The 27662-nt window shown below is 42.2% G+C and overlaps 1 protein-coding gene across 1 annotated transcript in view; it reads left to right on the forward strand.

Moving 5' to 3' along the window:
• TMEFF1 (transmembrane protein with EGF like and two follistatin like domains 1) overlaps positions 1 to 27662 on the forward strand; it is a 122809-nt gene that overhangs the window by 65305 nt on the left and 29842 nt on the right. The window contains exons 2-4 of the mRNA XM_021386390.1: positions 5309 to 5418; positions 9515 to 9644; positions 17397 to 17423. Of these exons, the coding sequence (XP_021242065.1) occupies positions 5309 to 5418; positions 9515 to 9644; positions 17397 to 17423 (267 nt within the window). The remainder of the gene's footprint in view (positions 1 to 5308; positions 5419 to 9514; positions 9645 to 17396; positions 17424 to 27662) is intronic.

A 27662-nucleotide genomic window follows, 5' to 3' on the forward strand; every position in this document is an offset into this window, starting at 1 on the left:
CCAGGAAAAAAAGCTATTCTTAGCAAATCACATTGTTCCAGTAACAAAATGCCAGTAAAGGCATCTCTACTTTTCAGACCTTGCTAGGGCTTGTTCCCTGCTTCATCAGCGTTCTCTGCGGTCATATATGCTTTAGAGTTGTTTTTCTCCTTAAATCTCCTATTTCAGCCTGCACAGCAGAAACATACTGCTTCTTGAATGTTGCTTTCATGTTTTGAAGGGTACGTGGAAAGTGCAGTGGATGAGCTGTAAAAGAGGCTAATGGGTGGAAGTGGTGTAGGAGGTGCAGTATCGTAGAATCATAGAACCGCTAAGGTTGGAAAAGACCTCTAAGATCATCAAGTCCAACCATCAGCCCACCCCCACCACGTGTACTGACCACGTCCCTCAGTGCCACATCCACACGGTTTTTGAACACCTCCAGGGGTGGTGATCCCACCACCTCCCTGGGCAGCCTGTGCCAGTGCCTCACCACTTTTTATGAGAAGAAATTTTTCCTAATACCCAACTTGAACCTCCTGTGGCACAACTTAAGGCCATTACCTCTTATCCTAAAGTAGGAACCAGCAAGGAGCTGAAGAGCAACAATGAAATAAATAGAAACAAATTACATCATACATGGCTGTAACTTGCATTTATTAGTAAAATGGGGAATAACATACGCTGTCTGCATGGGACTGATGGGATCTGTGGGAGAGCAGTGCTGTTTTGTTCTGAGCTGGCAGCTGCATGCAAGCAAAGATATCTGAAGGGCATCCAAAATACTGGGGGAGTCTTTTTCTGTGGTAATTTTCTTTGCTTGTGATGTCTATCAAAGTCCCCTTTGTGGTTTAAGTGGATAGGCTGTGCATGGCAACATCTGAGGCATAAGCTTGACTCTTGAGTGTCAACTTGGGTGTGGGACAAAGGATGTGACTGGCAGGTAAGGCTTTGTTCAGGAGTTAGACTTCAAACCCAAGTTATTACTGTACTTGTCACATGAGCAGCTCACCTTCATAATCCCTAAGGGGAAAATGTCCATTTTTGTTTCTTTGGTGCTTTTTTCCCCATTAAGCTCTCTAATCGTTCCTAAGTAATTTGCCAAAATCACCACCCAGAGAAGCCTACCAGAGACATAAGGCTGACTCCTAAAATCAGGTGGGTAATCAAATTTCGGCAGATTTTGACTTTCTTCTGTGGTGCTGAGAACTCATCCAGTCATAATAGCACTATCTCCAGTATAGTTTGTGTACTGTAGCATACCCTCACATAATATAATTTCTCCTTTGGCCACCCCTTTCCAGGCAAATGTTGGCCGCTTCAGCTGTTCTTACAACTTTGTTTGTTTAATCTATAGGGTAACATAGAGGTTTTCCCTGTCTTAGCTGAAGTACTCAAAAGGGGTGAAGCTTGAAGCACTGCCTGGACCCTCCACCGACACTCACTTCCAAGTGGGAAAGGTGTTTTTTGTTTCCTTATATCCATTCACCATCACCGTGTACAACTGCCAACCCCAAGAGAACGATGCGTTTTGGAAAAACAAATTGCCTATGAAGTTACCAGTTTTGCCCATCCTAGGTTTTATTTTATTCTCTGGGAATCCAGGTGGAAGAAACACATGTGGTATACTTAAACTACAAATTGGATTTCATCTTCGAGTTCAGAATTTTGACACGTGTAATTTAGCTCGGTGCTAGAGGTTTGTGCCTCAGAGCAGTGCACTTTGAGGTCACAGACAAAAAGCCATTCTCCAGCTACTTGTATTGAGCTGTATTCTGAATTCTCTGAAAGAAGTCAAAATGGAAAAGGCTTTACTTATTTTTACTGATGTGTCACATTATCACAAAGTATATTTCTCTCAAAAGAGGAGAAAAAAAAACACACCAAGAGACCTGGATATGGTGCAGCCAGATTCCTGCAGGCTTCTCTGTGCAGGTCCCTGCTCACCCCACCTGGAAGTGTACTGGTTGAACAGATACCAGCAAGTCACTTGTAATACTTCACTTCAGGTCTGTGGAGATTAATTTTATCATAAATTTGGAAGCTTGATTTAATTGCACTAATTTTCTCCTGGGAGCTGATAGATTTCTACTTACAATATTCCCCCTGTATGTAATGAATCAGAGTGAGGCTTTCTCTTATTTATACCTGCTAAAAGTCTAGGAAATTAGTTGCAATAGGCATTAAGGAAACATGTCAGAAATTATCTTAGACCATTTGCTGTGTGATCTTCATCCATTTCTAGGTCTATTCTCACATATGATGATAATCGTTCCATTCTTCTGGAAATAATTGCAGAAACTCCATTTTAATTCTTTCTCTGTGGGGATTCCATTCAAGAGAGAGCTTATTTCAGACATGCAAGACATCTACTGCTCCTCTTCACATCGCTCTCTTAACATCCATTCTCATTTATTCACTTCTGAGCAAAACGCTATAGATGTGGAAGTCATTATGGCTACCACACTTCTCAGTGCTCGTGATTTTGTCGAATATAATCATACACATGTCAGAGCTCTGATTTTACTGCTGCTTGAATTTGCTGCTGAATGGAAGCAGGGATTAGATGCCATTTTATGAGAATAAAGTTCATCTGTCACATTCAAGAGCCAATCACCAGGGTATCTTGTCTTTCATACGGTTTTGGAAAATCACTTTGCCTCCAAGTGTCTTAGTGACCTTCCCTGCTAGGCCTTTATTGCTTATGCAAAAAGCTTGTAATCAGTATTTATGATTTATATAGAAAGAAAGACTGTCTACTTAGAAAATTAAGTGACAGAGTTACAACTGTGTTGTTTCAGTGATCTTAATTCCTTCTCCTGGGGACTTTTTAAAAAATGAAGTCTGTTTCTTGGGGAGGGGGGTAGCTTACAAGGAATGATTCTTCACCACCATCTTTCTATCTCCTAATTTTGTCCTGAAATCATTGTGTGTTCATACTCAAGGGGAGGCTCAGGGGTATCTCATCAATGTCCATAAATACCTGAAGGGAAAGTGCAAAGAGCCAGGCTCCTCTCAGCGGTACCCAATGCCAGAGGTAATGGGCACGAACTGGAATACAGGAGGTTTTGTCTAAAGACCGGGAGTACTTCTGTGCTTTGTGGGTACTGGAGCCCTGGCACAGGCTGCCCAGAGGCTGTGGAGTCTCCTCCTCAGAGATCTCCAGAAGCTACCTAGCCATGGGCCTGGGCACCCTGCTCTGAGTGGCCCTGCTGGAGCTGGGCTGGGACCTGCCTGCCTCAGCCATGCTGTGATTTGTAACTTACGTTGGGAGAATACAGAGACTGGGGAAAGTCTGCAGGAAGCTACTTGGGCACTTGGACAGTGTGTAGACCTCAGGATTTGAAGCACAAGTTGCAGCTGCTGAGTGGTGTTGGAGACTGCATAGCACTAGAGTACTGTGAGCTCGTTTAAAGAGGGGAGGAGTTGAGAAGGGGGAGCCCCCATCTTTTCAGTGCCCTGAGCTCCTGCGAAGAGGATTTTGAAAGCTGTTAGCACTGTTATTTGTCGGCTTGGTTACTCCCTTTTATAAATTATGTTCTCTGAAATGTGGCATTGCCAAAAAGTGGATTCCTCTTTCAGATGTGACAATCATTTCCTCTTAATTAATCTTGATAGTGTGTTCGTCTTCACAGAGCAGGTCTTCACAAGGAGAAAGAAATGCACGTTTCCTTCAGGAGCAAATTATGAACACACTAAATTGAAAAGCTGCAATGTTCTGTCACATTAACTCGGGTCCTACAACATAGCAATCACATTTGATAAATGGTGACATTAAAGAGAACACGTGCACGGGGTTGTGATGGCAACGACGATATCTGGCTACCCAGTATTACACGCCTTGCCCTCCTCGTTTGTGTTTATGTCTTTGGGAGTGATGGACATATATGAAAAAGAAAATCAATAGTTTTTCAATTTTTTGTCACAGTTAATAAAACGTGGAGATTGTAACCGGGCCTTCTGCTGGGCTATAATACCCCTGTAGCTTTAGTTCTGTGGAAAAATATGCCTTTGCGCTTTGTTAAATATGGAAGTACATAATACGTTGTAACATAATTTGAGATACATTTTTATGTAATAGATATTTATTAATATGAATTATGTGGGGGATGTACAGTGCAATATATTCCCTCAGGAGCAATTCTGGATGGTGTCTTTTGCTGCTATACCAAAGTGTTGGCAGCACTGTGAGCAGGAGGATGAATTCCTATTTCAGACTGCAAGTGGCAGTGAGAATTATTGTCTTCTGGTTTTGACCTACCTTTCCCCATTTCTGAATGGCTGGTATTAGTGTTTTGTTTAAGCCAGCTCTATGGACAGAGCTTGCTTATTAAAAGTTACAGGCATCATTTTAAAAAATACTGCTGCCATTGAATCTCTTGGTGGGTTGTGTTGCTGTAGCATCCTGCAGTCCAAGCACAGAAGGTCCTTTTGAGGACTGTCATTCAGTGCACTCTTAAACATTTGCAGTGGATTTTCCGAGTGCCTGTGGTACTATTTTCCCCTTTTCATAGCAATCAATAGCAATAGCAGCACAACTGCGCTGTGGCCATGAGGTCACATTTGGGCTAACGCTGACTGCTTCCATTATCCCTCCAGTGTCTTCTTCTCTTCTTTGTCCTATATATGGTGCAAATTAAATATAAATTTCATTAGAATATATGCTCTAAAAATGTGATGCTGTATAAGCAGCTGTTGTGTTAGGACTACTACTTATGCAGCTGATATGTCAGCCTCTTGGTCCCCTGTGCACCACAAGCCAGTCTGCCAGTTGTGCTTCTGTTACAAGCTTACTGGGACAGGAGTTGCATTTTGTGCTGTAGTTTTATCCATCAGCTAAGACAGAAGGGCTCTTGTTCATTACTCTGCCTCCTACAGTGCAAGCAAATTATAATGGTTTAAACACACTGGTTTGTTTTTAGGTCAGAGGATAGCAGTGTGGGTGAGCTGGAGACCGGAGAGCAGGCAGGCATGCACTGCAGTTGTAGCCTTTGTTCTTCTTCAGGACCTTTGGTTCAAGTCAGGCAAATGGATGTAGCAGGTGGAATGTGCTGTCACTCATGGAAGGGCCTCAGCTCCATCCAGGCCTCATTTCTCCAGAGGAAGGCTTTGTACTGGAGGCATCCCTGGCAGAGAGGGCAGGCAATGTGATTTTGGCACTGCTGGGCAGCTTTTCATGTGGTGAAGCAGAGCTGAGCTGACTGATACGATAATCAGATACTGATCAGCTGCTGACTGATATGATGAAGCTGCCGCTGAGGAGGAGGCTACAGTCCCCCCAAATTACTCATGTTTCAATTTCTGTTTCCTTTCTCTACTTTTTTCACAGAGTTAAACGTAAAAGAATCTGATGTAAGAGTGTGTGATGAATCGTCATGTAAATACGGGGGAGTGTGTAAGGAAGAGGGCGATGGCCTGAAATGTGCCTGTCAGTTCCAGGTAAGGAGTGCTCACTTTTCCATTTGCCTTTTGTGTTAGACCCTGGAAAATCTGGAGGCAGCTTGATTATTTTTCGTCCTATACTTCTTGCCTGGGGAGATGGTGAGCTTGGCACCATCTCTGTATCTCAGTCTGTTAATCAACTTAGAGCTGGATTATAGGTAGGGGATGCCTCCAGTCATGCTCCCCAAATTTCATTTCCTTCTTTTGGTAGTCATAGGCCTTTAATACTTGTGGGCCGAAAATAATAACAACAACGGCAATAAAAAGTATTAAATTAAATTGTATCCAGACAGGAAAAAATGACAAAAGTATGTAAATGTACTCTGGCACTGAGCGGGCAGTGAAAATTAGATAGTAACAGGATCACCAGCAGTGGTCATAATGTTTACTGAATGAAAATGATCTTATTGAGTGAATTAGTCCCACTCAGGAAAACAAAAAAAAGTGGTGAGATTTCATTTTAAAAAAACATATGAACTTTAAAAAGTAGTGAATAACAAGTTCAGTTTGCCTCATTGATTTTTGTGCCTCTAGTTTATGCTTTTTGTAACTATCATGGCAATCCCATCCCCAGCATTTTAGAGAAAAGAGAATAATCATAGAATGAATTGTAGAATCACAGAACAGTTTGGGCCAGAAGGGACCTCAAAGCCCACCCAGCCCCAACCCCTGCTGTGGGCAGGGCTGCCCCCCACCAGCTCAGGCTGCCCAGGGCCCCATCCAACCTGGCCTTGAGTGCCTCCAGGGATGGGGCACCCACAGCTTCTCTGGGCAGACTGTGCCAGGGCCTCATTGTCCTCTGAATGAAAAATTTTCCCCTGATATCTAATCTGAATCTTCCCTCTTTTAGTTTAAAGCCATTCCTCCTTGTCCTGTCACTATCAGACTGTGTAAAGAGTCGGGTCTCACTCCTGTTTATAAGCTCCTTTTAAGAACTGGAAGGCCACAGTGAGGTCTCTCTGGAGTCTTCTTCAGGCTGAACAAGCCCAGCTCTTTGTAGAAGAAGTGTTCTAGCCCTCTGATCATCTTCATGAGATACTTTGAATTCATAATTTATATCCAGGACAAAAGTATCAAATATTGAAACTCCTGGTAAAACTACAAGAGTTAGCAGTGTTATCAACCTGCTCTGGAGTGGGCTATCCTTCAGTGCTTTGAAAATAATTTTGTGTTCTGTTTCCAATAAATAATAAATCAAGGGGAACCAGAATAGCAACAGCGTGTGTGTGATCTTACACTGGTTTTGCATCTTGGTGTTTCAGAGCTGGTTTTTGATGTAGTGGCATTCAGGTGAGTACCTACACTGAGGGCGTCCCACAGCTTACATCCCCTAGGAAAAATGAGATCTGATTGCCTTTTAAAATAAGAAAAAAGTCTTAGGAGAAGAATTTTATTCATCAGCCTTCATTCTTACTGTAACTGTTATTCATGAAAAGCAATAAAATCAAAATCCAATAATGGTTTTAAAAATGGAAAGAAATTCAACCCTAGGCTAAGCAAAGGTTTCATTTATTTTCTGTTGGTGGTAAATTTTATGACTTCCCAATATCCAGGTCAGGAGGACTAAAATAAGTAACTGTCTCATGTGATAAGCTGATACTTTTTCTTTAGGAGCTCATTTTTAAAGCCAATGCTAATTTAAAGCTAATTATAAGTTTACTTGTACTTCTTGAAAAATTTATCCTATATTCAAGGAAAGAAGTCTAATCTTGAGGAGAAGGTGTCATATTTTTCAGGCATTGCAGGTTGAATTCCTTGTGTAAATTTCAACCTGGGTTATTCAGCAGAAGCTAGGTCCACCAAAATAACCCAGCCAACCAATGCTCAGCCTAAACTGTTAGGTTCTGTATGTGCAAAGCTGTATGAGGATCAGCTAATTTTACTGCTGATAGCGCAAGTCTGTGCAAAGGAATTAAAGAAATTTGTGTACAGTGCTTCAACTAAACCCGCACTGGAAGGAAGAAGCAGGGATCTAATCCTGCTCTCCCTAAAGAGCATCTCCTATTCCCCATAACTGAAGACAGAGCATTTGGCTAAATTGACTACTGGTCTGATTCAGTAAGGCATTTCTTTCCTTCCTCAAACTGCAGTTTTCAGGGATACTGACTTCAGCGAGGGAGATGCCTAATTAAAAGTCTCTCATCCATTGCTGGTCAGGTGAAACTTCTCTTGGAGGGCAGGACTGTCACTGGCTGTGGGCTGCAGGCCTTGGCTCCCCTGGCGGCCTGAGTGTGGGCAGTTTTGGAGAAGGAAGGGACATTGCTATTACGCTAAGACTGTCCCTTGGATTCAGGAAAATGCATAGAGAATTCAGTTCCTTTTCCCTTTTCCTCTCTCCTTCTTCCTCCTCATGTATGGCCATTCCTGACCTGGCAGCGTTTATTAACTGTTTGGTCTTCCAAAACTTTAAATATTAATGAGTCGTAGCTTTTCTTCCTAGGATCGCCTTCAGAAACAACTGGCTGCCAAATTTCAGCGTTGTCATTGAAACACATATCATGGCATGGCAGCAAGAGCACTGCAGGCCATGACCTCTCTGAACACCTTCTGGGCTTTCTCTGTCTCACCAAGTCATCTAATGTAAAGTGGGATACTGAATCTCCAGCAACAAATGTACAGATTAGACTGCAGGAGAGGTGCTGAAGGATGCTGTTGTGTTCTGTTTGCAGTGACCTTAATGATATCCTGACTTTCAGCAGACCTAGTCATGAAAAAGGATAACTCCTTTTTTATTATAATTAAGGTGGGAGACAACACATGTACCAAGCTTCTGAAAAGGTCTCTTGCTGCAATTTGTATGACATTTTGCAAAGCCTAGATTAAAAAATCATCAACACCTGACAGTGTTGTGTTCTGCATCAGGGATGGTGCAGGCTTCTTTTTGGATCTCAATAGGAATGGCTCAGCCACAAATGGTTTAATAGTGTAACTGCTCTAGTAAGACAGAATAATCCATAGCAAGTAAATCTTGCATCTTAGCATCTTAGAATTCACTACGGAATTGCCAACATATAAAAAAAAGAATCACTTTATCTCTCATTTTCTGTCTTCAGGACAGAAACCTGAATGCTTAAAATATGACGCAGTAACTTTAAGATTAATAGTATCTTTAAGCTGCTGTCCCTTTGGAGCAGTTTAGCTTAAGTAACATTGGTATTTCTGTGTGAACTCTCTGACACTGGCTGAACTACATCAGTTTGATAATACACTTCACATGTTTAAGAAATTTGGCAGCTAGCCGGTGTCTTTGTTGGTTGTTTCTTGGTGTTTTTGTTTGGTTGGTTTTTTTTTGCCTGGGAGTTCTAAAGATGCAGAAGGTGTTTAGAATTGTAGTTCCACGGAAGTCCCAACAGGGCAATGTGTCTTCTTCCACACAGTGAAGGGGGGTTTGGATACCCAGTTCAGCAAGGAGTATGTAGCACTCATAGGCACTGGCAGGCCAGCTGTCTTAGTCTGTTTCGCAGCATTTCTGTACACATTATACATACAAGAGGTATATAATCCATTTTTCTTAGAATGTAAGAAAATAGCAAAATACAGGCTGTTCCTGCCAAAGCCATTCCAAATGATCAATTTTCCTTTCTTCTTTTCTTTTTATAAATTGTACTGATGGTACTGACTTTGAACTCAACATTTTGCAGCACAGTTATACAAAAGCATTATTATAGTTGTTGACCATGTATAACACTCATGATACTCATGAATTTAATGGTGATTGTCTTCCATTTCCCTTGAAAGATTGTTCTTTGCTCAAAAAGATCAGCAAAGTTCCCCTTGAGCCCTGTGCCTTTATCTTTCAAATGATTCTAGATGCTTGTCATATTCCCTCTAGACATTACTGAGATCCACTAGCTGTTTAGTTATTTTAATCTTTCCTGCTGAATTTCTATGTTCGGCCCATGTGGAGACGGACTATTATTTCAGCGATCTGAAAGGAATATATATAGTGAAATAATTTTCCTTCAGTGATAAGAATTAAAATTTACTGCTAGCAACTTTATATTTACACATCTGTCTTCCTATACATTAACACGCAATTGAGATGATTCACATGCTTTTGTGTGACTGAGTTACTTCATAATCTCTTTTTCAGTGTCACACAAACTATATTCCTGTTTGTGGATCAAATGGAGACACTTACCAAAATGAATGCTTCCTCAGGAGAGCTGCTTGCAAGCATCAGAAAGAGATAACAATGGTATCAAGAGGACCTTGTTATTCTGGTATGTAAAACATTCTTTGTCACTAATGAATGATGGTGTATGGTTAGCTCTTTTGTTTTTCCCATAAATCTAGAGATTTTCATTTTCATGCTTTTTGCTGAGTGAAATTACATGCAAACCGCAAGTCCTCTTTAACGATGAAATATAAAGAAGAAAGCTGATATACTTTCTGATAACCTAACGGGTTAATAAATGAACACTGAACCTAGAAGTACGTTATCTAGAAAATACTGTGTGAATGCTTTTGATGTATGTATAGGGGTACCTTGATATTCATTCAAAAGGCATACAGTGAAATTGAACAGATTCCAGATTATTCATGTCTTTAGGATGTACATTTTTTGGATGTACAGAATTAGTGTGACATCCAAAAGGCGATTCTGATCATCCTGACTACCACTATACTTGTAACCAAACCATCATATTTACTAATTTCACATTGGTCTTTACCTTGAAGATATACATAACTCTTACAAAATCATTGTACCTCGCATTTCTAGTGGACTGGTCTTGCTACTCATATAAAATAGGTTTTCCAACCCTTATAATACACAGGACAAGTTTTCACTGTCCCATGTCTTGAATGCTGCAACATGCTCTTGGACACAGAAACTTTAGGTACTAGAGATCTTCTGAACCTCTGGTAAGATTTCAAAACCGGTGAGGACAAACAGATGGGTGTCTGTCCGGAATTAAGCTAAATGGCTTAGCAACATCAACAGCTGCATACTTTCATACATATCTAACAGAAACAAACAAAAGCTTGTGGGACATCTCTCATTTTACTAGTAGTAACTAGATTACATCTACATAGTAGCACAAAGCATGGCTATGGATCAGGTGCACACTCCTGCCTAGCTTTGCATTGGCAAGTCTACTTACCAGTGACAATTTAGAGGCAGCAGCCTTGAACTTACTAGTATCTGCAACATCTATCTGGAAACTAGGGGAGATATTTGGGCAGTTTACTTAGGCCAAGTTCATTGCTACTGTTCTATTGCTGGCCTCAGAGATGGCTTGTTTATATGCAAGGTGGCTGTGTTTTCATAAGCTGCTCTAATGCCTTCATCTGCAGCACAGCCCTATACTGAGATGTGGTTTTATTTATTAAGGTCCAAAATGATGTATAGCATCTTGTGCCTGGCTAGGCTGCAGATGAATCTTCCAGCTGACCACAGGAAAATAACTGAATCTTACCTTCTTTCTCAATCTCCCACCTGTAAATTATCTCCAGAAGACATAGAAATAACAAAAAAAGATCCATTAACATTTTTGAGCATTCATGTATTCCACTAACAGCATCCAAGAAGTATGTGGATTTCTTTTTTTTATTTTATATGCGCTCTGCTTTACTTACTAAGAAAGACATTTTGACATGAAAAAAATTGTTCTTCTCAGCTTCAGGTTACTGGCAGCTAATTACAACATTACTCAGCTAATCTGGGATTTTTTTTTTTAGCCTTTCTCTCCTTTTTTCTTATGTCCCACATCAAACCCAGGAAATGCAGTGCAATTTTTAGCACTTAGCATAATACATCAAGATGTGCTGAGACACAATTGAGCGGAAAGTACTGAAAACATTTCTGAAACGAGGGGTGCCATTTGGGTTTTGTACTGCACTTACAGTGGCCCAGTCACTGGAGCTCTACCAGATCCGGAGTGTCTGGTACACTCTGATTGATCTGAGAAAATGGGATCATAAAAGCCATCCTCTGGAACCTGCCTATTCCCTGCCAGTGATAATAGGTCATTGTGGAGTCAGTGTATTTGTACTCTTGATCTGTAGCACATCTCTCTCTCTCTCTCTCTCTCTCTCTCTATATATATATATATATATGCATATATATATTAGGATAAAATGCTTGAATGGAAAAATACTTTATAGGTTCACATTAATTTTCATGTAGTGCCTCAGAATTTGCTGTGAAAATCCTTCTGTTTGGGGATATCTTCAGGAGCCAAGCAAAGACTCACTGTTTTTCTATCAGAACCTCCTTTTCAAAGCAAAGGCTTGCTTTATCCTGGAGGGATGCACACAAGACAACAGGAAGGAATTCCCCCAGTGGCTATATAAGAGCTATTTCATTTTAAGTACGTGAGAGCTCTGAAGCTCATACAAGAATGAAAATCTTCCCGTTTGCTGGGGTCTGCTGCCTTCTGAAGATACAGCACGGGAGCACAGTACACCGAATGATTTAGTCAAATGTATTTCTTGACAGGTAACACTGTGAAAAATTTTTCACAGTCATGGGTGATTTAACAGCTTGTTTATATATTTATTTCCTTTGTCTAAGAGCCGTCAGGGTGGCAAGATCCTAAAATAAGCACCATTAAAAAAAGAAAGGAAATCATAGGTGCTTTAGGAATGAATAAAGTGCAGGTTTTTACGTTAAAATAACATTTTAGAGAATTATAAGGGAATGTACAACTGAAGCTTTGGGGACTGCATATAGAGGTCTGAACATCCCATTTTTCTATGTAGAGATATTTTTTTCCCCAGACACCTTTACAAAGGTGTTTACATGCCTAACTACCTCTGGCAGAAGCTATGGATGATGATGGATCCATTTAGCCAGTACATGTAGCTTCACATTGCAGAATACAGAGATACTGGAAAAATGAGTGAAATGCAGCTTTAGCACTCTCTTTGCTTAGTACCTAAATATATCTTAAAGCAGCCTTAAGTTAGCTAAAAGTCAAGCAAATTAACCTGCATTCATAAAGAAGGCATTGTCCAGATGGAGACTAAGTGGAGAGGAGTAGGGCTGTGACTCAAGGGACTTGCCAAGGGTACTCCTTGGGGTCATTTCCCATCTTCCTCCACTTTTCCTCCTGCTTTGTGGGCCTTCTCCTAGCACAAGCTGGATGGCTGATTGTGCGATTATGTTGGGAATTAGAACAAAGCACAAGCTCAGCTTTTTCCTTTTCATTTTCCAGAAAAGCTGTGGGTGCCCCATCCCTGGAGGCGCTCAAGGCCAGACTGAATGGGGCCCTGGGCAGCCTGAGCTGGTGGGGGGCAGCCCTGCCCATGGCAGGGAGTTGGAACTGGATGGGCTTTGAGGTCCCTTCCAACCAAAGCCATTCTGTGATTCTGTGATTATTTCTTTCTTTCTGATCAGTTTCCCATTTGCAGTTCAGCCCACAGACAAATGCAGGGATGGGAGAACTCAGCATGGGGAGGCAGCAAGGCCTATGCCAGGACTGCTGCCATCTCAAAGCACCAGCCATCTAGCTGCTGACACGAGGCCTTCACCAGTTCGTAGAGGATGGTGTTACACTGACATGGGTTCATATTAAGCCACCTGAGGCTCCTCTGCCAGAGGTTATCCTAAATTGGCCTGCTAGAATGGGGTTAAGAAGCCAGGGGGAGAGGCAGTCAGGGTGCTCACAGCACAGAGAAGGAGCATCACCTAGTCCTTTGATTTTTCTGCTTCCTTCTTATGGTGAATTTATTGCTTAGTTTAAAATAAATTAATTTAGTGAATACAAAATACTCCTGTATGATTTATTCCCAATGTTTTGTGTTCCTGTTAGCCTATACACAAAGCCAGCATTCTGACTGCTGTCAGTTTTACATTATATGCACATGAAAATGAAACCACACAATGATGCAGTCCTTGACATACCACATTTACAGGGTACACATACAGCATACTGTATGGGTTTGGAAGGCATAGTCAATTGCTTTCTGTGTTGGGATTTCTAAAGTTGAAAACTAAGTTATTTGTAGATATTATGGCTCTGTTAGATTTAAGGAGCGATTCTCTTAGAAGTGGCTTCAACTTCACGTTCTTATCAAACTCTTACCGTGAACTTTATTTATTTATTTGTGGGAGTCTTAATATGAAGCATAATCAGATGTACATGTTGTCCTGAAAAGAAACACAATAAGTTCAATTTAATCCTTTTGAGGGAGATATGGAAGAAATTCAGGGCAGCTCACCTCTAGAGTTAGAAAATAGGAAAATAACTCTCATGCTTTTACAACAAAGCTGTAACAAACCTGAAAACCTGCTATAAAAACATGCATGCATTTTGCCAGCTGACTGAGACACTTAGTCCTAGCTTCAGTGTCATGCAGGAGCTTTCCTGTCCAGCCTGTGAGGAGAGCTGGTGACAGCACAGCATCACCGTCTGTCATTGGGAAGGAAATGGTTTGGAAACAAAGAACAAAGCTTACACAGACAAACCACATTAACACATGCCAGAATTTAATATCCTGAATTTTTTTTGCATGCCAGAATTTATCAGGAATGGCTACCAGAATCAAATGGTAGCAAATGCTTTTCCTCAGAAGACATCAAGATTAATGAGCATTGCCTGTGTGCAGCCTGGCAAGGTGCAGGTTAACAGCCTCTCTCCAGCAGCCGGGGGGGGGGGGGGGGTTGCAGCTGCTGGCAATTAGGCTTGTCAGCATTCCTTCCCAAAAGCTGCTGCTGATCTCAAAACCAGGGGAAATTGCTAACAGAAGCCCTGCTCCTGGGGATGGGAGCCCTCTGGGAGCAGGTCTGAGCTGCTGGGTGTGTGGGGTGGCTGAACTGACACCCAGCTCAGTGAATGTCCCTGTGTGCTTGGCCAGCAGCGGGACCTGGGGGTGGCATGGCATTGGGTTTCACTCTGGCTGGCAGCTTTAAGCAGGCTATGATCGTTTCAGAAGTCTTCTGAAACGCTGGCCCTTGGATCACGGCCTGGGGACTTAACTGATCTGCTGCTGCAGGAGCATCCCCTTTGCTTTGTGGATGGGGATGCTCTTATCTTATAACAAGCTCTTGATGATTTCACCTGCTCTTCACCCAGAGGCACTCCTGTGTAACCAGGGTTAAACTGCAGAAAGCTTGCCCTGTCCCTCCTGAGCTGCTCATCACTCAGGTCTGTATCGGCCTGGAAAGCCAGACTGCATACTACCAGCTGACAGGGAACTGTGGTGAAAAGAGCAGTTGCCCTTTCTCTCTTCCAGTTTGACTTAATAGGATGAGTAGTCGATAGCAATTGAATAAAATAGTTGACATTATCTGGGGTTTGTGCAATGAAGTTCTGGGAACGCTGGTGTGGAATGACCAAGATCTGCTTAGTGCAAGGAAGTGGCACATGCTGTTTTTGTACTAAAAAAACAAGACACGCCATCCACCTAACACCCAGCTATATCCCAAAAGCTTTAGGGGAAAATCCAGGACTTGGGTATAAAGGGTATAATAACTCCTGAGTGCCAAAGTTCAGATGCCTGAAATCCCTTCTCAACAGTCAGCTAATCCCTGTAGTACCCAAATTCCACAGCTACATCAGATTTTTGCTTTGTTTCCTGGAGAGTGGCATACAGTTTTACCTCTGATGTGTCAAGAAGTATTTAGTTCTGCCCATGACACAATAGCCGCTGACCTGTTTCTTACACAGACCTTCAAAAGGTGCCACCTTTTGATGCTTATTTGCATACTCCTATGCAAACCAGATTTGGTAGGTTTGTTCTGGAGGTACTGCTGGGCCATGTGGCTCAATGGAAGGGTCTGCTTGATCTAAAGCTGACAGCAGATCAGTAGTCCTCCTGTTTGTGCAGAGCTGTTTGGAGCATATGCCAAAAACAAGGAAGAAACCGGCTCAATTTTCATGCTAGTTGGAGTTAAAATCTGGTCTGACTGGGAATCTCTAATTGCTGAGCTGAGGCTGGTGGGATGGTGCTTCTGTCCAGCTTCCTTGCTTGTTTGAGTGTCCTTCCTGCCAGGTCCTGCAGTATGGAGACTGCCTTTGGAAATCCTGCATTGGTTGAGGGCCTGAAAAGAGCAGAGCTGCCTGTCTGAGTAAGCTTGCAGAAAATGCTACTTTTAAAACCAGCAGCTGCATGGGAGAACCTAGCCAAGGCTTAGGAATACACAGGAACACCGGCTTGGTTTAGCACACTGGGCACAGGCATGCTAACAGGGGGAAGCACTCAAAAATGATGCCAAATGTTACACAAGATACCACTTTCTCAATTTTAATGATATCTTGAGATCTGAAAGGCCGGCAAATCAAGAACATATCATCCCTTTCCTGGGATGTTCTGCACAGAGTTGCCTGCAGACTTCCCACAGGTCAGCCCAACGATGCTGAGCATCACATCTGTCATTTACGTGGCTTTCCTGACACCTTGCCTCGGGCTGAGTGTGTGCTGGGGAGTGAGAGCCAACAGGGTAAGCGTGGAGCATCTCAGGTTCCTCTGAGGCATTTTAGCCTTTAGATTTTGTAAGAATTGCACACTGAGCTTTCTCATGTTTGTAGGTCAGCATCCTCTCCCCTAAAACAGTTTAGAACACAACTTCACCACTTCAAAGAAGCATATGTACTTACATTATACAAGCGAATTACACTCCTTGAAATTTCTTAATGAAGCAATAACACATCATAAAGCATTTTTTTCAGCAGTTCAACACTTACATTTTATATAGGATTGTCTGCTTTGTCAGTAAAGTGGGTCACTATGGATGGAACAAGAGTCCTTCTGTTTTTGCATTTATTTCTGCAAGGTACTAAGCACAGTCTGTTAGGCACAGAATCGTGGTAGAGGAAAATTTAGGCTAGGGAAAAGAAAAGCCTCTCTTGCTGATACTTCGTGTGACAGGAGATTATTTTTAATGTGCAAAGTGACCCAGTAACGTGGAATTTCTCACTTTCCTCCACGCATTAGAGGAATTATTCTTAGAAGGATAGCTGCTTAAAGAAAAGGGCGGGGGGGAGCTGAACGAATGGAGGGTTTGTTTCCTCCTCTGATGTGAGCAATGAGCTCGTAGGTGGGAGTACAAACCCCCCTCCTCTCTCTGCTCTCCTTGTTCTCTTGGATTTGTGGGAGTACATTCAGCTACCTCTTCTGCGATCAGACTGGGCATGAAAGAAGGGGTGTGGGATGAGCACTGCATGTGCTCTGTAGCTCTCCTCATCTTCCAGAGAGCTGAGCTAACTGAGGAGAGGAGCAATTTGCTGGCAGTGCTTGCTGTCCCAGCCTCTCCTCTCACCTCCCTTGAGCAAGAAAGATCGTGGGAGATCTGTGACTCCAAAGGGCTTGTCTTCACAGCAGCACCAGCTGAGGACAGCGGGATGCACATCCCTATGCCCTCACCAGTCCCACAGTGCTCTAAAGAGGAGTGAGTTGGCCTGGGGTGGTGAGGAGCCACTCAAACTGTTAATGCAGAGGGGATGCAGCTACACAAAGTCACTCATCTGATGCTAATCCAGTCAGCCTAATGCCAATTAAATAATTATGCTGTTAGAGCATCCTTACACAAAATGATTAGCTCACTTGAGAGGAGCTATTTTATAGATAGATGACCTAAGCCAACTTTACCTTGAGGATCAGTTGCTTCCGTGGCCAAGTGGTTTATGCATTACTCCTTCATGTGCCATTCCCAGGGCCAGAGGGCTGAAGGTAAACCTACTTTCCTTCATAAGCAGATTCAAAAAATCAGGCTGCATGCTCTTCATCTTGTTTAGGTTTAACAACTCTGAAGCTATCACAGTTGAAAAAAGGCTAAGAAAGCTGTTCAGTACCAAGCATTACTGTTCTTTGAATAAAAACTGTCCTGACACAATAGGCCATGACCAGCCCTATGAGAGGATGCCAGCCTTTATGCAAGATGGTTGTTTTTACAGCTGGCTCATGAAATGTAACACCTGCACGATGTTTTACAGTGACAAGTTGCTAACAAACAGCTGCTCCTGGAGCAATATTTTCATTTGCTTTCTTTTTTATTTTTTTTCCCCTCTCCCCTTCTGTTTCCTTTTCAGATAACGGCTCTGGGTCAGGAGAAGGAGGTGAGTACCAAACCCCGGTTACCTGTGCTCTCGGGCTTTCTTTTTTAGTATACGTGTATCTGTGTCTGCTTTATGTGAGGCATTCCTGTGCCTCGGGAATTAAGGAAAAGGCATAACAACTTAAAAATAAGCTTGTATGCTGTGTTCTGAGCATCTCAGAATGGTATTTCTGCAGAAATAGTTTGTAGTGTGCATTTGACTAATGTTGTTCTTTCAGATATGACCTACATCATTTTTCATTTGTTTCATGCATGCTGAAATTGTATTGCCAGCGATGTAGTGTGCTGTTTAGATCTCTACTAAACCACTGTTTTTCACCTTTATTTCACTCTTGAAAATGTCTATTCATAATAAATTTGTTTTCTTGCATTCATTTCCTCAGTGCCTGCAATGTCAGTTTCTCACTTTATCCTTGGCAAACACATTGCCTAACACATACGAAGATTACAGTATGATATGTTTTTAACGAATATTTTAAATGTTTCTGTTTGAAGCTGTGTATTCAAAGAAGGCAAGTAGCACAGCAGGTACTAATGGAAGTGTCCCCATCTTTAAGCACATCTTAACCTTCTTCCAATGATTTAAAAAAAAACATAATTTTATTTAATTCTATCTCTGATGCTAGTAGCAAGAATACATATAGAACAGAAAATGTAAGATATAGGTACAGACACAGGAAAGCCATTTTACTTTTGAGTTTAGTTTGTATTAAGTGTTGCAGTGCATACTGATGGAGTGTATACAGGTCGCTGTGTTTGACGCCTCGGTTTAAGTGCATGTTACCCAAACAAAATATTTCCTCAAGCCTCTCAGGGACCTTAGGTTTTCATATCTATTTCCTAATGGCCTGTATGAATGGCAAGGGGCTGCATGATGCCTGCTTTCACCACGTCAGTTCTGCACTGCCCCGGTATAGGCAGATGGGGCCGAACCCGAGCCCGGTTGCTTCCATGAGAAATGCAGTAAGTAGTGCTCACTAAGGCTGTCTGAAGAGTTATTTCACCAGCTCACATGAGGTCCTGTCTCCAAGGAAATGACACTGAGTTGCCTTCACCTGTCTAACACAGTTTGAAGTATTGGGACCAATTTCCTGCTCAAGCGCTGCCTCTTGTTACCTGCACTGGTGACTCTTCTGATGCTTTTCTGAGCTTGAAACCCACTCCATGCCCAGCTCTGTCTGATTCCCACTTTGCTACCCAGCTTGTTATTCCCTGCAGCTGCTCCTGCAAGCCAAGAGTTGCTTGTCTCAGTACTACAGTGCCCTTCTTAGAGGAGACAGATGACAGTAATTTAGCCCACGTCTGACTTTTATTTTTGCTACAATTTTTAGAAATGCTTGAATGCTGTTGGGAATTCTTGTAGTATTTCCCCAGTTGGACACAAAAATCTCTGTTAAAGCCCCTTGTAAATTTTACTGTGTTGGTCTGGAATAGATGTCTGACAGATGCAGGAATTCTTTGGTAATTTTATGAAAAGTTTGAAGAAAAGTAGGACAGAACATGCTGTCTTTTGTTGGCTACACTTATCAGTGATGAGATGAAAGATATGAGTTCAAATACATTTCTTGCTTGGTTTGGGGCAGGAGACTGAACCCACAGTCTCGTGGTAAGAGAGTCCCAAACTGCATCTCCCTTGGCCTCTACTGTTGAGGCTGCTCTCAGTTAAAATATTCATTGAGCCTGGGACAAAGGGAGCAGGAAGAAGGAGACAGCCTGGAGATTGCAGGGATGCGTTCTTCAGAGAGGCTTTGTTAGTTGAGACATGAATTTTAATTATTTATGCAAAATAGGATCGGCAGAAGAGATTTGGTGGGCTCTTCAGGCTGCCTTGTAGCAGTGGGCAGTGTCTTGTCTTGGGGGTGGAATATGTGGGTTCAGTTCACATCAGGCAGAATGGAAAAAATTCAGTCTGAGTCCCTTCACCCCATGTGAGTATCTACACTGTGTGGGTGTTGTATGAAAAAAGGGCAGTGTACCTTTGTAGTGTCAATGCCTCCTCCAGCAGTTTTGTGACATTAGGTCCTCACTTACCTGTCTCTTTTCTCCGTGCCAGCTGAAGTGTCCTTGCTTTTGTCTAGTATGAAAAACATCAGATATTGTTCTTAATTATAGGCAGAAAAATATTTTAAATCACAAGAAATTCTGTAATTCCCACCTGTCATGGGTTTGGGGTTTGTTTGTTTGTTTCATTTTGCTTTTCTTTAGACCCATGTAGGACTATACTCTTCCCACTACTGTGAGAAGAGCATAAGGAAGCTGCTAGGCTGTGTAGAGATTGGGTCAGAAAAGCCAAGGTCCAGTTTGAACTGAACTTGGCTAGTGATGCTAAAAAGAACAAGAAAGGCTTCTACAGGTACCTCAGCCAGAAAAGGAAAGTCTAGGAGGGCATCCTCCCCCTAATGAGTGACCCAGGCAGGCTGGTAACAACAGACAAGGAGAAGGGTGAGGTACTTTAACAACTTTTTTGCCTCAATCTTTCCTGTTAAATGTTCACCACGCAGCCCTCAAACATTTGGTTTGGTAGGATGGGATTGGGGAAATAATGTCCCTCCCACTGTAAGCGAAGATCAGGTTCATGACCATGAAGAACCTGAACATCCGCAAATCTATGGGTCCTGATGAGATGCATCGCAGAGTCCTAAGGGAATTGGCTGATGTGGTTGCCAAACCACCTTCTTTGATGTTTGAAAAGCTGTGGCAATCGTGTGGCAAGTGAAGTCCCTGGTGACTGGAAAAAAGGTAACATCATACCCATTTTTAAAAAGGGTAAAAAGGATGACCCTGGGAAGTACTGACCTGTCAGTCTCACCTCCGTGCCAGGGAATATCATGGAACAGATCCTCCTGGAAACTATGCTACAGCACATGGAAGGCAGGGAGGTGATATGGAAGAACCAGCATGGCTTCAACAAGGGCAAATCCTGCTTAACCAGCCTAGTGGCCTTCTATGATGATATCACTGCTTCAATGGATAAGGGAAGAGCTGCTGTTACCATCCGTCTTGACTTCAGTAAGGCCTTTGACACAGTACCCCACAACATCCTTCTCTCCAAATTGGAAAGATATGATTTGATGCGTGGACTGCTTGATGGACAAAGAACTGGCTGCAGGATTGAGTCCAGAGAGCAGTGGTCAATAACTTAATGTCTGGATGACGATCGGTGACAAATGGTATCCATCCAGAGGGACCTAGACAGGCTTGAAAAGTGAGCCCAGGTGAACCTCATGAGATTCAACAAATCCAAGTGCAAGGTCTTGCACCTGGGTCAAGGCAAACCTCATTACCAATACAAGCTGGGGGGTGAAAGGATTGATCACAGCCCTGAGAAAAAGACCTGTGGGTACTGGTGGATGAAAAGCTGGACGTGAGCTAGTAATGTGCCCTTGCAGTCCAGAAAGCCAACCATAGCCTGGGCTGTATCAAAAGAAGTGTGGCCAGCAGGGAGAGGGAGGTGATCCTGCCCCTCTACTCTGCTCTGGTGAGGCCTCACCTGGAGTACTGTGCCCAGATGCGGAGTCCTCAGTACAGGAGAGACATAGACCTGTTGGATCGCATCCAGAGAAGGGCCACAAAAATAATCTGTAAAATGGAACACCTCTCCTATGAGGACAGGCTGAGTGAGCTGGGGCTGTTCAGCCTGGAGAGTAGAAGGCTGCGAGGTGACCTGATAGCAGCCTTTCAGTATCTAAAGAGGAGCTACAGGAAAGAAGGGCACAGACTCTTTAGCAGGGTCTGTGGTGACAGAACAAGGGGAAATGGTTTCAAGCTCAAAGAGGGTAGATTTAGATTAGATATAAGGAAAAAATCTTTTACAGTGAGAGTGATAAGGCACTGGAACATATTGCCTAGTGATGTGGTTGATGCCACGTGCCTGGAGTCTTTCAAGGCAAGGCTGGATAAGGCCCTGGGCAACCTGATCTAGCTGTGGCATCCCTGTTCATTGCAGGGGAGTTGGACTGGATGGCCTTCAGAGGTCCCTTCCAAGTCTAAGGATTCAGTGATTTTTCTTTATGATGCAATGAACCATTTCTGCCCCAGTCTCCCTTTGTCACTGAACCGGATGTACTGCCTCTGCAAAACACTTACCTTGTCTTCAGTGCACTGAGACATTTTCTGTGTCTGGGAGTAATACTTCAAAGAATGGAACTCACTGTTGTTTTGATTACCGAACTCTGCTCTGGCCAAAAAAATCAAGATCATGGTACTCAGAGTGTTTTCATATCTGGAATTGTTTTTATTCCATTTTTCAAGTAACTGTAAAAATGTTACAAGGAGATATTAAAGACATCAAAGAAATATTACAAGCTAAGGAAATTTAGAATTAAATCAAACTTTTAAAAGACTGCTGAACTGGTTGAGGTAGAAAGAGCATTGTTTGGGATCCCAGTAAGAGTAAGTCCAGCTATATATATATATATATATATATAGGACTGACAGGAGCACAGCACAGCTCCTTCCTGGCACAGCCCTCCCCTTTTTCTTCCAAAGGAAACCAGGGCATGCTGAGATACAATAATCAGCCCGTTCTTACAGTTTCGTAGCAGACTCTTGCCTAAGGGTGCATGAATAGGGACCAAGTTCAGGAGTTTATGTGCCCTGTTGGGTGCAGATGCTGCTTGTAAGAAGCAAGTAAGAAGAAAGTGGAAAAATGCAAGGGTAAAAGAGCAGGACCCCATGAGTGAGCGAACATAATCCTTTAGAAATTTCTGTTTTCTTCTTAGGATTTACATTTCCAGATGCTAATCACAGAATCAGTATTTGCTGTGTTTCTCAAACACACAATTAGTGGGATTGTGCATGCACCAGTGATGCTGGCACACACCAAATAGATGAGTGCAGCTGCTTGTACATGTTCAGGAAGCATTACCATTACTGTGCAGGAGATGTAATGTTTGCTGGTAGATTTTTAAATCTGAAAGAAAGTACTGGGAAAGGATCTATTGCGATAGATCTGCTGGTGACAGTCTGCACTGCTTAAATTAGCTGTGTGCCTCCCGTGCAGCTGAGATTTGTGCTAGTGGTTCACATTGTTCTGTTTCATTTTCTGGATGCATTGCAAGCTCATTAATGATTCTGAAACTTGACTTCATGCAAAATTTCCCTCTTGCTCCAAAGCTGTGTGATGTTGAATGAATTCATTTTAATGTCAAAAAAGTACATTTGGAACTGATTAAAAAAAGAAAAAGAAAAAGGAAAAAAACCCTCTTCCTCAAAGATTACTTAGACAAAATCTTGCCTTAGAAGTTGTCATGTGACACAAAAATGCTAAGAATTGTGAAACTACTGATCCACATTCTCTCCCAAATCATATTTAGTGTTACAAAGAGAGATTTCAGTAAAAGAATTAGGAGTGGGAGAATTTCTTAAGTACAATTGAATGAAAGTGAAAGACTATAACTTCTAAGGGTGACACAATTGTCTAGTTGCCCTCTGACTTTTTCAATAAGTGATTTCCATTTCCTATGCTCTGATGGCACAGTATTCATAAAGAATTGCAATTAAAATCACTCATTTCGCTCAGTCCAGAAGTCTGAACCTTCAATTAGCATAATAAAAATTATGGTTATGAAACCAAGCTGCTGATTACTTGTGGCAATGAGTATCCTGATGCCACTTCTAAGAAGAGTATGGATTGTTAATTCAGAAATTTGAGAAATTTCAAAAATCTCATTGTTCTACCATTATGTTTCACCCCATAGAAAACATTGTCAGAGAGTGGGATTCTGCCTTAAAAATGTTGCTTAATTGAGGTCACAGATGATAACTGTGGGATGCTAAGGCATGAGCCATCTTGTATGAATTATTCTGTAATGTCCATGGTCTGAAGAATACTCTCATAAAGATGACTCCTGATCCACTTTCTTCAATGTGTGATTTGTTACTGTTTGAGGCAGAACTGGTGAAAGAGAAGTCACAGTCTCAGATTCATGTTCATCTCTGCTAGTAGTAAATTGTAACACTATTTGGCCTGTTGGATGTAGTTCCAAAACTGATAGATCAGGACACAAAAACTGATGAACACAAACTGTCATGCATGCATAAAGAAGATAGATTGCTTGCTCATGTGCCACTTTTTTTTTTTACCAACATGAATTTTCCTTTTAAAATTTTTATTGTTGGAACCTGCCACGTTCTTCCAATAAAAAGAACTGTCTTGACCCAGTAAAGTAGCTTAAGGAAGATTAACTTGGGTAGGTTTCATAGAATCACAGAATGGCTTTGGTTGGAAGGAACTTTAAATACCATTTGGCTCCACCCCCTGCCGTAGGCAGGGCTGCCCCCCACCAGCTCAGGCTGCCCAGGGCCCCATCTAGCCTGGACTTGAGCTCCTCCAGGGACTGGGCACCTACAGCTTCTCTGGGCAGACTGTGCCAGCACTTCAGTGAAAAACTTCCCTGACATCTAATCTAAATCTTCCTTCCTTTAGTTTAAAACCATTCCCCCTTGTCCTATCTCTACCTGTGTAAAAAGTTCATTTCCCTCCTGTTTGTCATCTCCCTTTAAATACTGGAAGACCACAATGAAGTCTCTGTGCAGCCTTCTCTTCTCCAGACTGAACAAACCCAGCTCCCTCAATCTTTCTTCATAGCAGAGGTGCTCCAGCCCTCTGAGCATCAACATGGCCTTCTTCTGGTCCCACTCCAACAGCTCCACATCCTTCCTGTGCTGAGGGCCCCAGGCCTCATGCAGTACTCAAGATGAGGCCTCACAAGGGCAGAGTAGAGGGGGACAATCACCTCCCTTGCCCTGCTGGCCACTCCTCTTCTGATGCAGCCCAGGATACATGAATGTGACTACAGGTGGGTTTCTCCAGTGTTTTCTTCAAAGTAATTTGTATGTCAAAATATTTTTTTCCTTAGTTGCACAACTTCTTATTAGCTGAGAAGGTCCATAGAGGAGCAGTCATCTTAGTGATCTTCATGCCTGCTCATTATGCACAGAGCTGGCAGCCAGGGCTTGTAGCCAGGCAGAAGCTTTGTCGTTTAGCTGAAGTGACTTCAGTGTTCAGAAGTCATCAGACTTGTTTTAATTCATTATTCTGTCAATATTCTAAAAAGATCTCACTTCTGCACTACCCAGTAGTAGTGAGACAACCGTAAGGGAAATTGGAGCCACTGCTCTAAATTCTGCTCGGACTTACCTTCACGCGCTATCTTTTTAGAAGAAATGTTGTCCCACTGATTCTGAAAGCAATACTTTCTGAAGTCAAACCTGGTTCTTGTTTGTTTGTTTGCAAAGATATTGGACAGAGATAATCTGCTTTCATCTGGCAGTAGTCCGTATTTGAAAGGCTTTTCTTTGGTAGTACTTTCCATCTGGCACGCATAACACAGTGCAATAACTCTTGAAGGAGAACCTTACTTCTGAGTCCCCAGGTCCTGTCTTTTGCTAAATGTGAACTTCTGAGCAGTTCCTTCTGTCTCCTCCAAATAAAGGCTCTTCTCCCTCTTGCTCCATTTCTCCCTTAGTTTCTCGATTTGATACAGCCAACAAATGCTGGTTGTGATATTTGCTTTGTGGTCTAGTTAGGCCTTTGCAAGGATGCGCTGAAAACCATTAGCATGTGTTATGTATGGCACCACACATTTAACAAATGTCAATGGCTTTTCAAGCCAGCTTCTTAGAGACACATCAGTGTCCTTGAAGAGACTGGTCCTGATGATAAGTAAGAGACCTACAAGGGTAGCATTTCTAACTGTTCTGCCGTGCCCATGACATTAATTTTTTATTCTTGCTGTTCAGAGCATATCTGTAACTAAGCAAAATGCACTTTTGATATAAAAAAAGATGTAGTAGTGGTTAGACAGATGGCACCCAATCATTTCAGGCTTTTATGCTAAGGAAATAACATGCTTGCAATACATATAGCTAAGTTAATTATTATTAAAATAATTTGTTTTGAATTTCTAATCCCTCTGGAACCTAATAGGGAAAGTATCTTGTGATGAACGTCTAGCAGATTGCATTTAGTAATTAATAAATTGATATACAGTATGTGCTTTTTAGCAGGCTGCCATCTGTTCCCTCCCCTCACTAGGGACAACACTTATCCAATAATTGTCACACAGTCAGGGTGGTATAAACAGACACCAGTTAGAACCTCAAATATATATTTTTTTTAATTTCTGATAATACTACTGACTTATTTTAATGTATTTTAATATGACTGCAGGAGCTCGATGGTGATTAGCACCCTGGATAGGAGGTAACATCATGTCTTTTAGGCATATTTCTGTTATGGGGAGTGATTTAGAGAGATGTAAGTGCTGATTCCATCATGTGGTTTTTCACTGAGTGTCACTGTTACTTCCAACAGCTCTGTTTATTTCTGAGATCCTATACTCAGTAGGTAAAATTAACACCAAACTAGAACTTGCAAGAATTCCTGTAATTTCACCAAAGGTTCAGCAACACAGAGGCAAAGAGCTTGCATGTTCTGGTGTTGTGTAGATGAGAACTTGCCCTTAGGAGGGATTTTAGAGGGGCTACTGCTTGTTCACAGTGATGCAGGGATCTGGGGCTCAGAAGGACAGATTCTTCTTGCCTCTTGTGCAGGATGACAGATAAGAAATGAGAGCAGGTTCTTCTTATGCAGCCTTTTAGGGCTCAAAGAACTACATTTGGCATCTTCATGAAACTGTGGGACATCTTCTTTGGCATCTAGTGACCTTCCTGTCTTTTCCATTTTCTATCATCTTCCACTCGTGCATAATTTCTCTAGTGTTTACTCCAAAGCTGCTGTGTCTTTGGAAAAAAAGGAGTTTGGCAATATTTGAAGAAAGACAGTGGAGCAAATTGGTGTTTATGTTCTCTAGCCAGAGGGTCTTGCAGTGAGAACTGATCCAGCTCTTCCTAGTTTTCCCCACTGTTATCCGTAGCGTCATTATGCACAGAAATTATCATTAAGCCAAACGTGTAAAATACCTGAGACGCAACAAGGGCGGTGGTGGTAGGGAGTCTCACAGTGCATGGCTTTGAGTCATTTACTTCTGCACATCCTCAAGTTCTGTACACGCTATCATTATAATAACCACTTGACAAACATTGCTGTGTCTGGGCTGTGATTAAGACATCAACTTGAAACTCAGCCTCTTCAAGCACCTCACTGATACATAATCCAGACATCTTTTTATTAAATCTGCAGTGCCCAAGATGGAATTTCAAAGGCTGGTGTCTTTCCTGGAGCACACTTACAGCTGCATCATGCTGTCTGTACTGCACAGCAAGGTGTAGCTCTCTGGACTACCAAGCTAGGCTTTGCTTCTGATCCAGCTGGCAAATAATGCTTTTGCGTAAGTGCCAGCAGCTTGGTCTAGATTGATCAAGACACTGCTTGCCAGAAATTTGGGATAGCTAAAACTAGTAGTTGCACTTGCTTTAAATGTAAACTCACAGACAAAAGAGTAAGTTTGCAGACTTCTTTTAAGTTATGAGAATAATCTCCATTTTAACTAATGCATCATTATTGCTGCCCTAAGAATTAATGGAAGAGAGGTTAAGTTACTGAACAGTTGAGTGAACTGCCACCTATAACGTGTGATGCTGTGGATTGTAGTTAGGAGAGGAATTTTCAGTGCTAGCTCTACCAAGGGGATTAGTATGATTTCAGAAGGTATCTTAAGGGTACAGAATAGGATTTGCTGTGGTCCTTCCTATTTTTCCCAAATCGTTTTGATATTAGTTGTCTTCCATGAGGTAGCACATCAGTAAAAAATCTCTGTGCTCCAAATACAGGTAGAAATTGATTTTCAGGGGATCTTCCCCAGACCTGGGAGTTGTTATTGCGTAGATACATGGCTATGGAACAGCCACAGCTCTCCACAGGCTCCCTCCATTTCACTGTGAGCAATGATAAATATATGATAGCAAAGCTCTCTTTCCTGCCCATGCCTGGGGGCAGTCCAAACTTCACCTTGACACAAATCGATACTTTCTTTTCGAACCAGAGTTATTACAATTGTAGGAACACACAAATGAGTTGCCAAGGGAAGCAATTTACTGCTGGCCAGTTCCTCCAAAGCAATTGTCCATTTGCAGGCTCCTGAGGTAGGGCTAGCCATCTTCTGCAGGGAAATAATGACTCAAGGAGAAGTGTTAGCAGGCAGTGCAGCTCAGAGAGACAACTGGGAGTCACAGATCCCATCCTTGTGCCTCATTTCTTTGAAGGACAGTGTATTAATGAGGTGCTGACCTGAAACACTAAAGGAAGCTGAAAAGAGAGGGAAAATGAGCTTTCACT

Source organism: Numida meleagris, chromosome 2 (genome assembly GCF_002078875.1).
Source record: "Numida meleagris isolate 19003 breed g44 Domestic line chromosome 2, NumMel1.0, whole genome shotgun sequence".
Lineage (NCBI taxonomy): Eukaryota > Metazoa > Chordata > Aves > Galliformes > Numididae > Numida > Numida meleagris.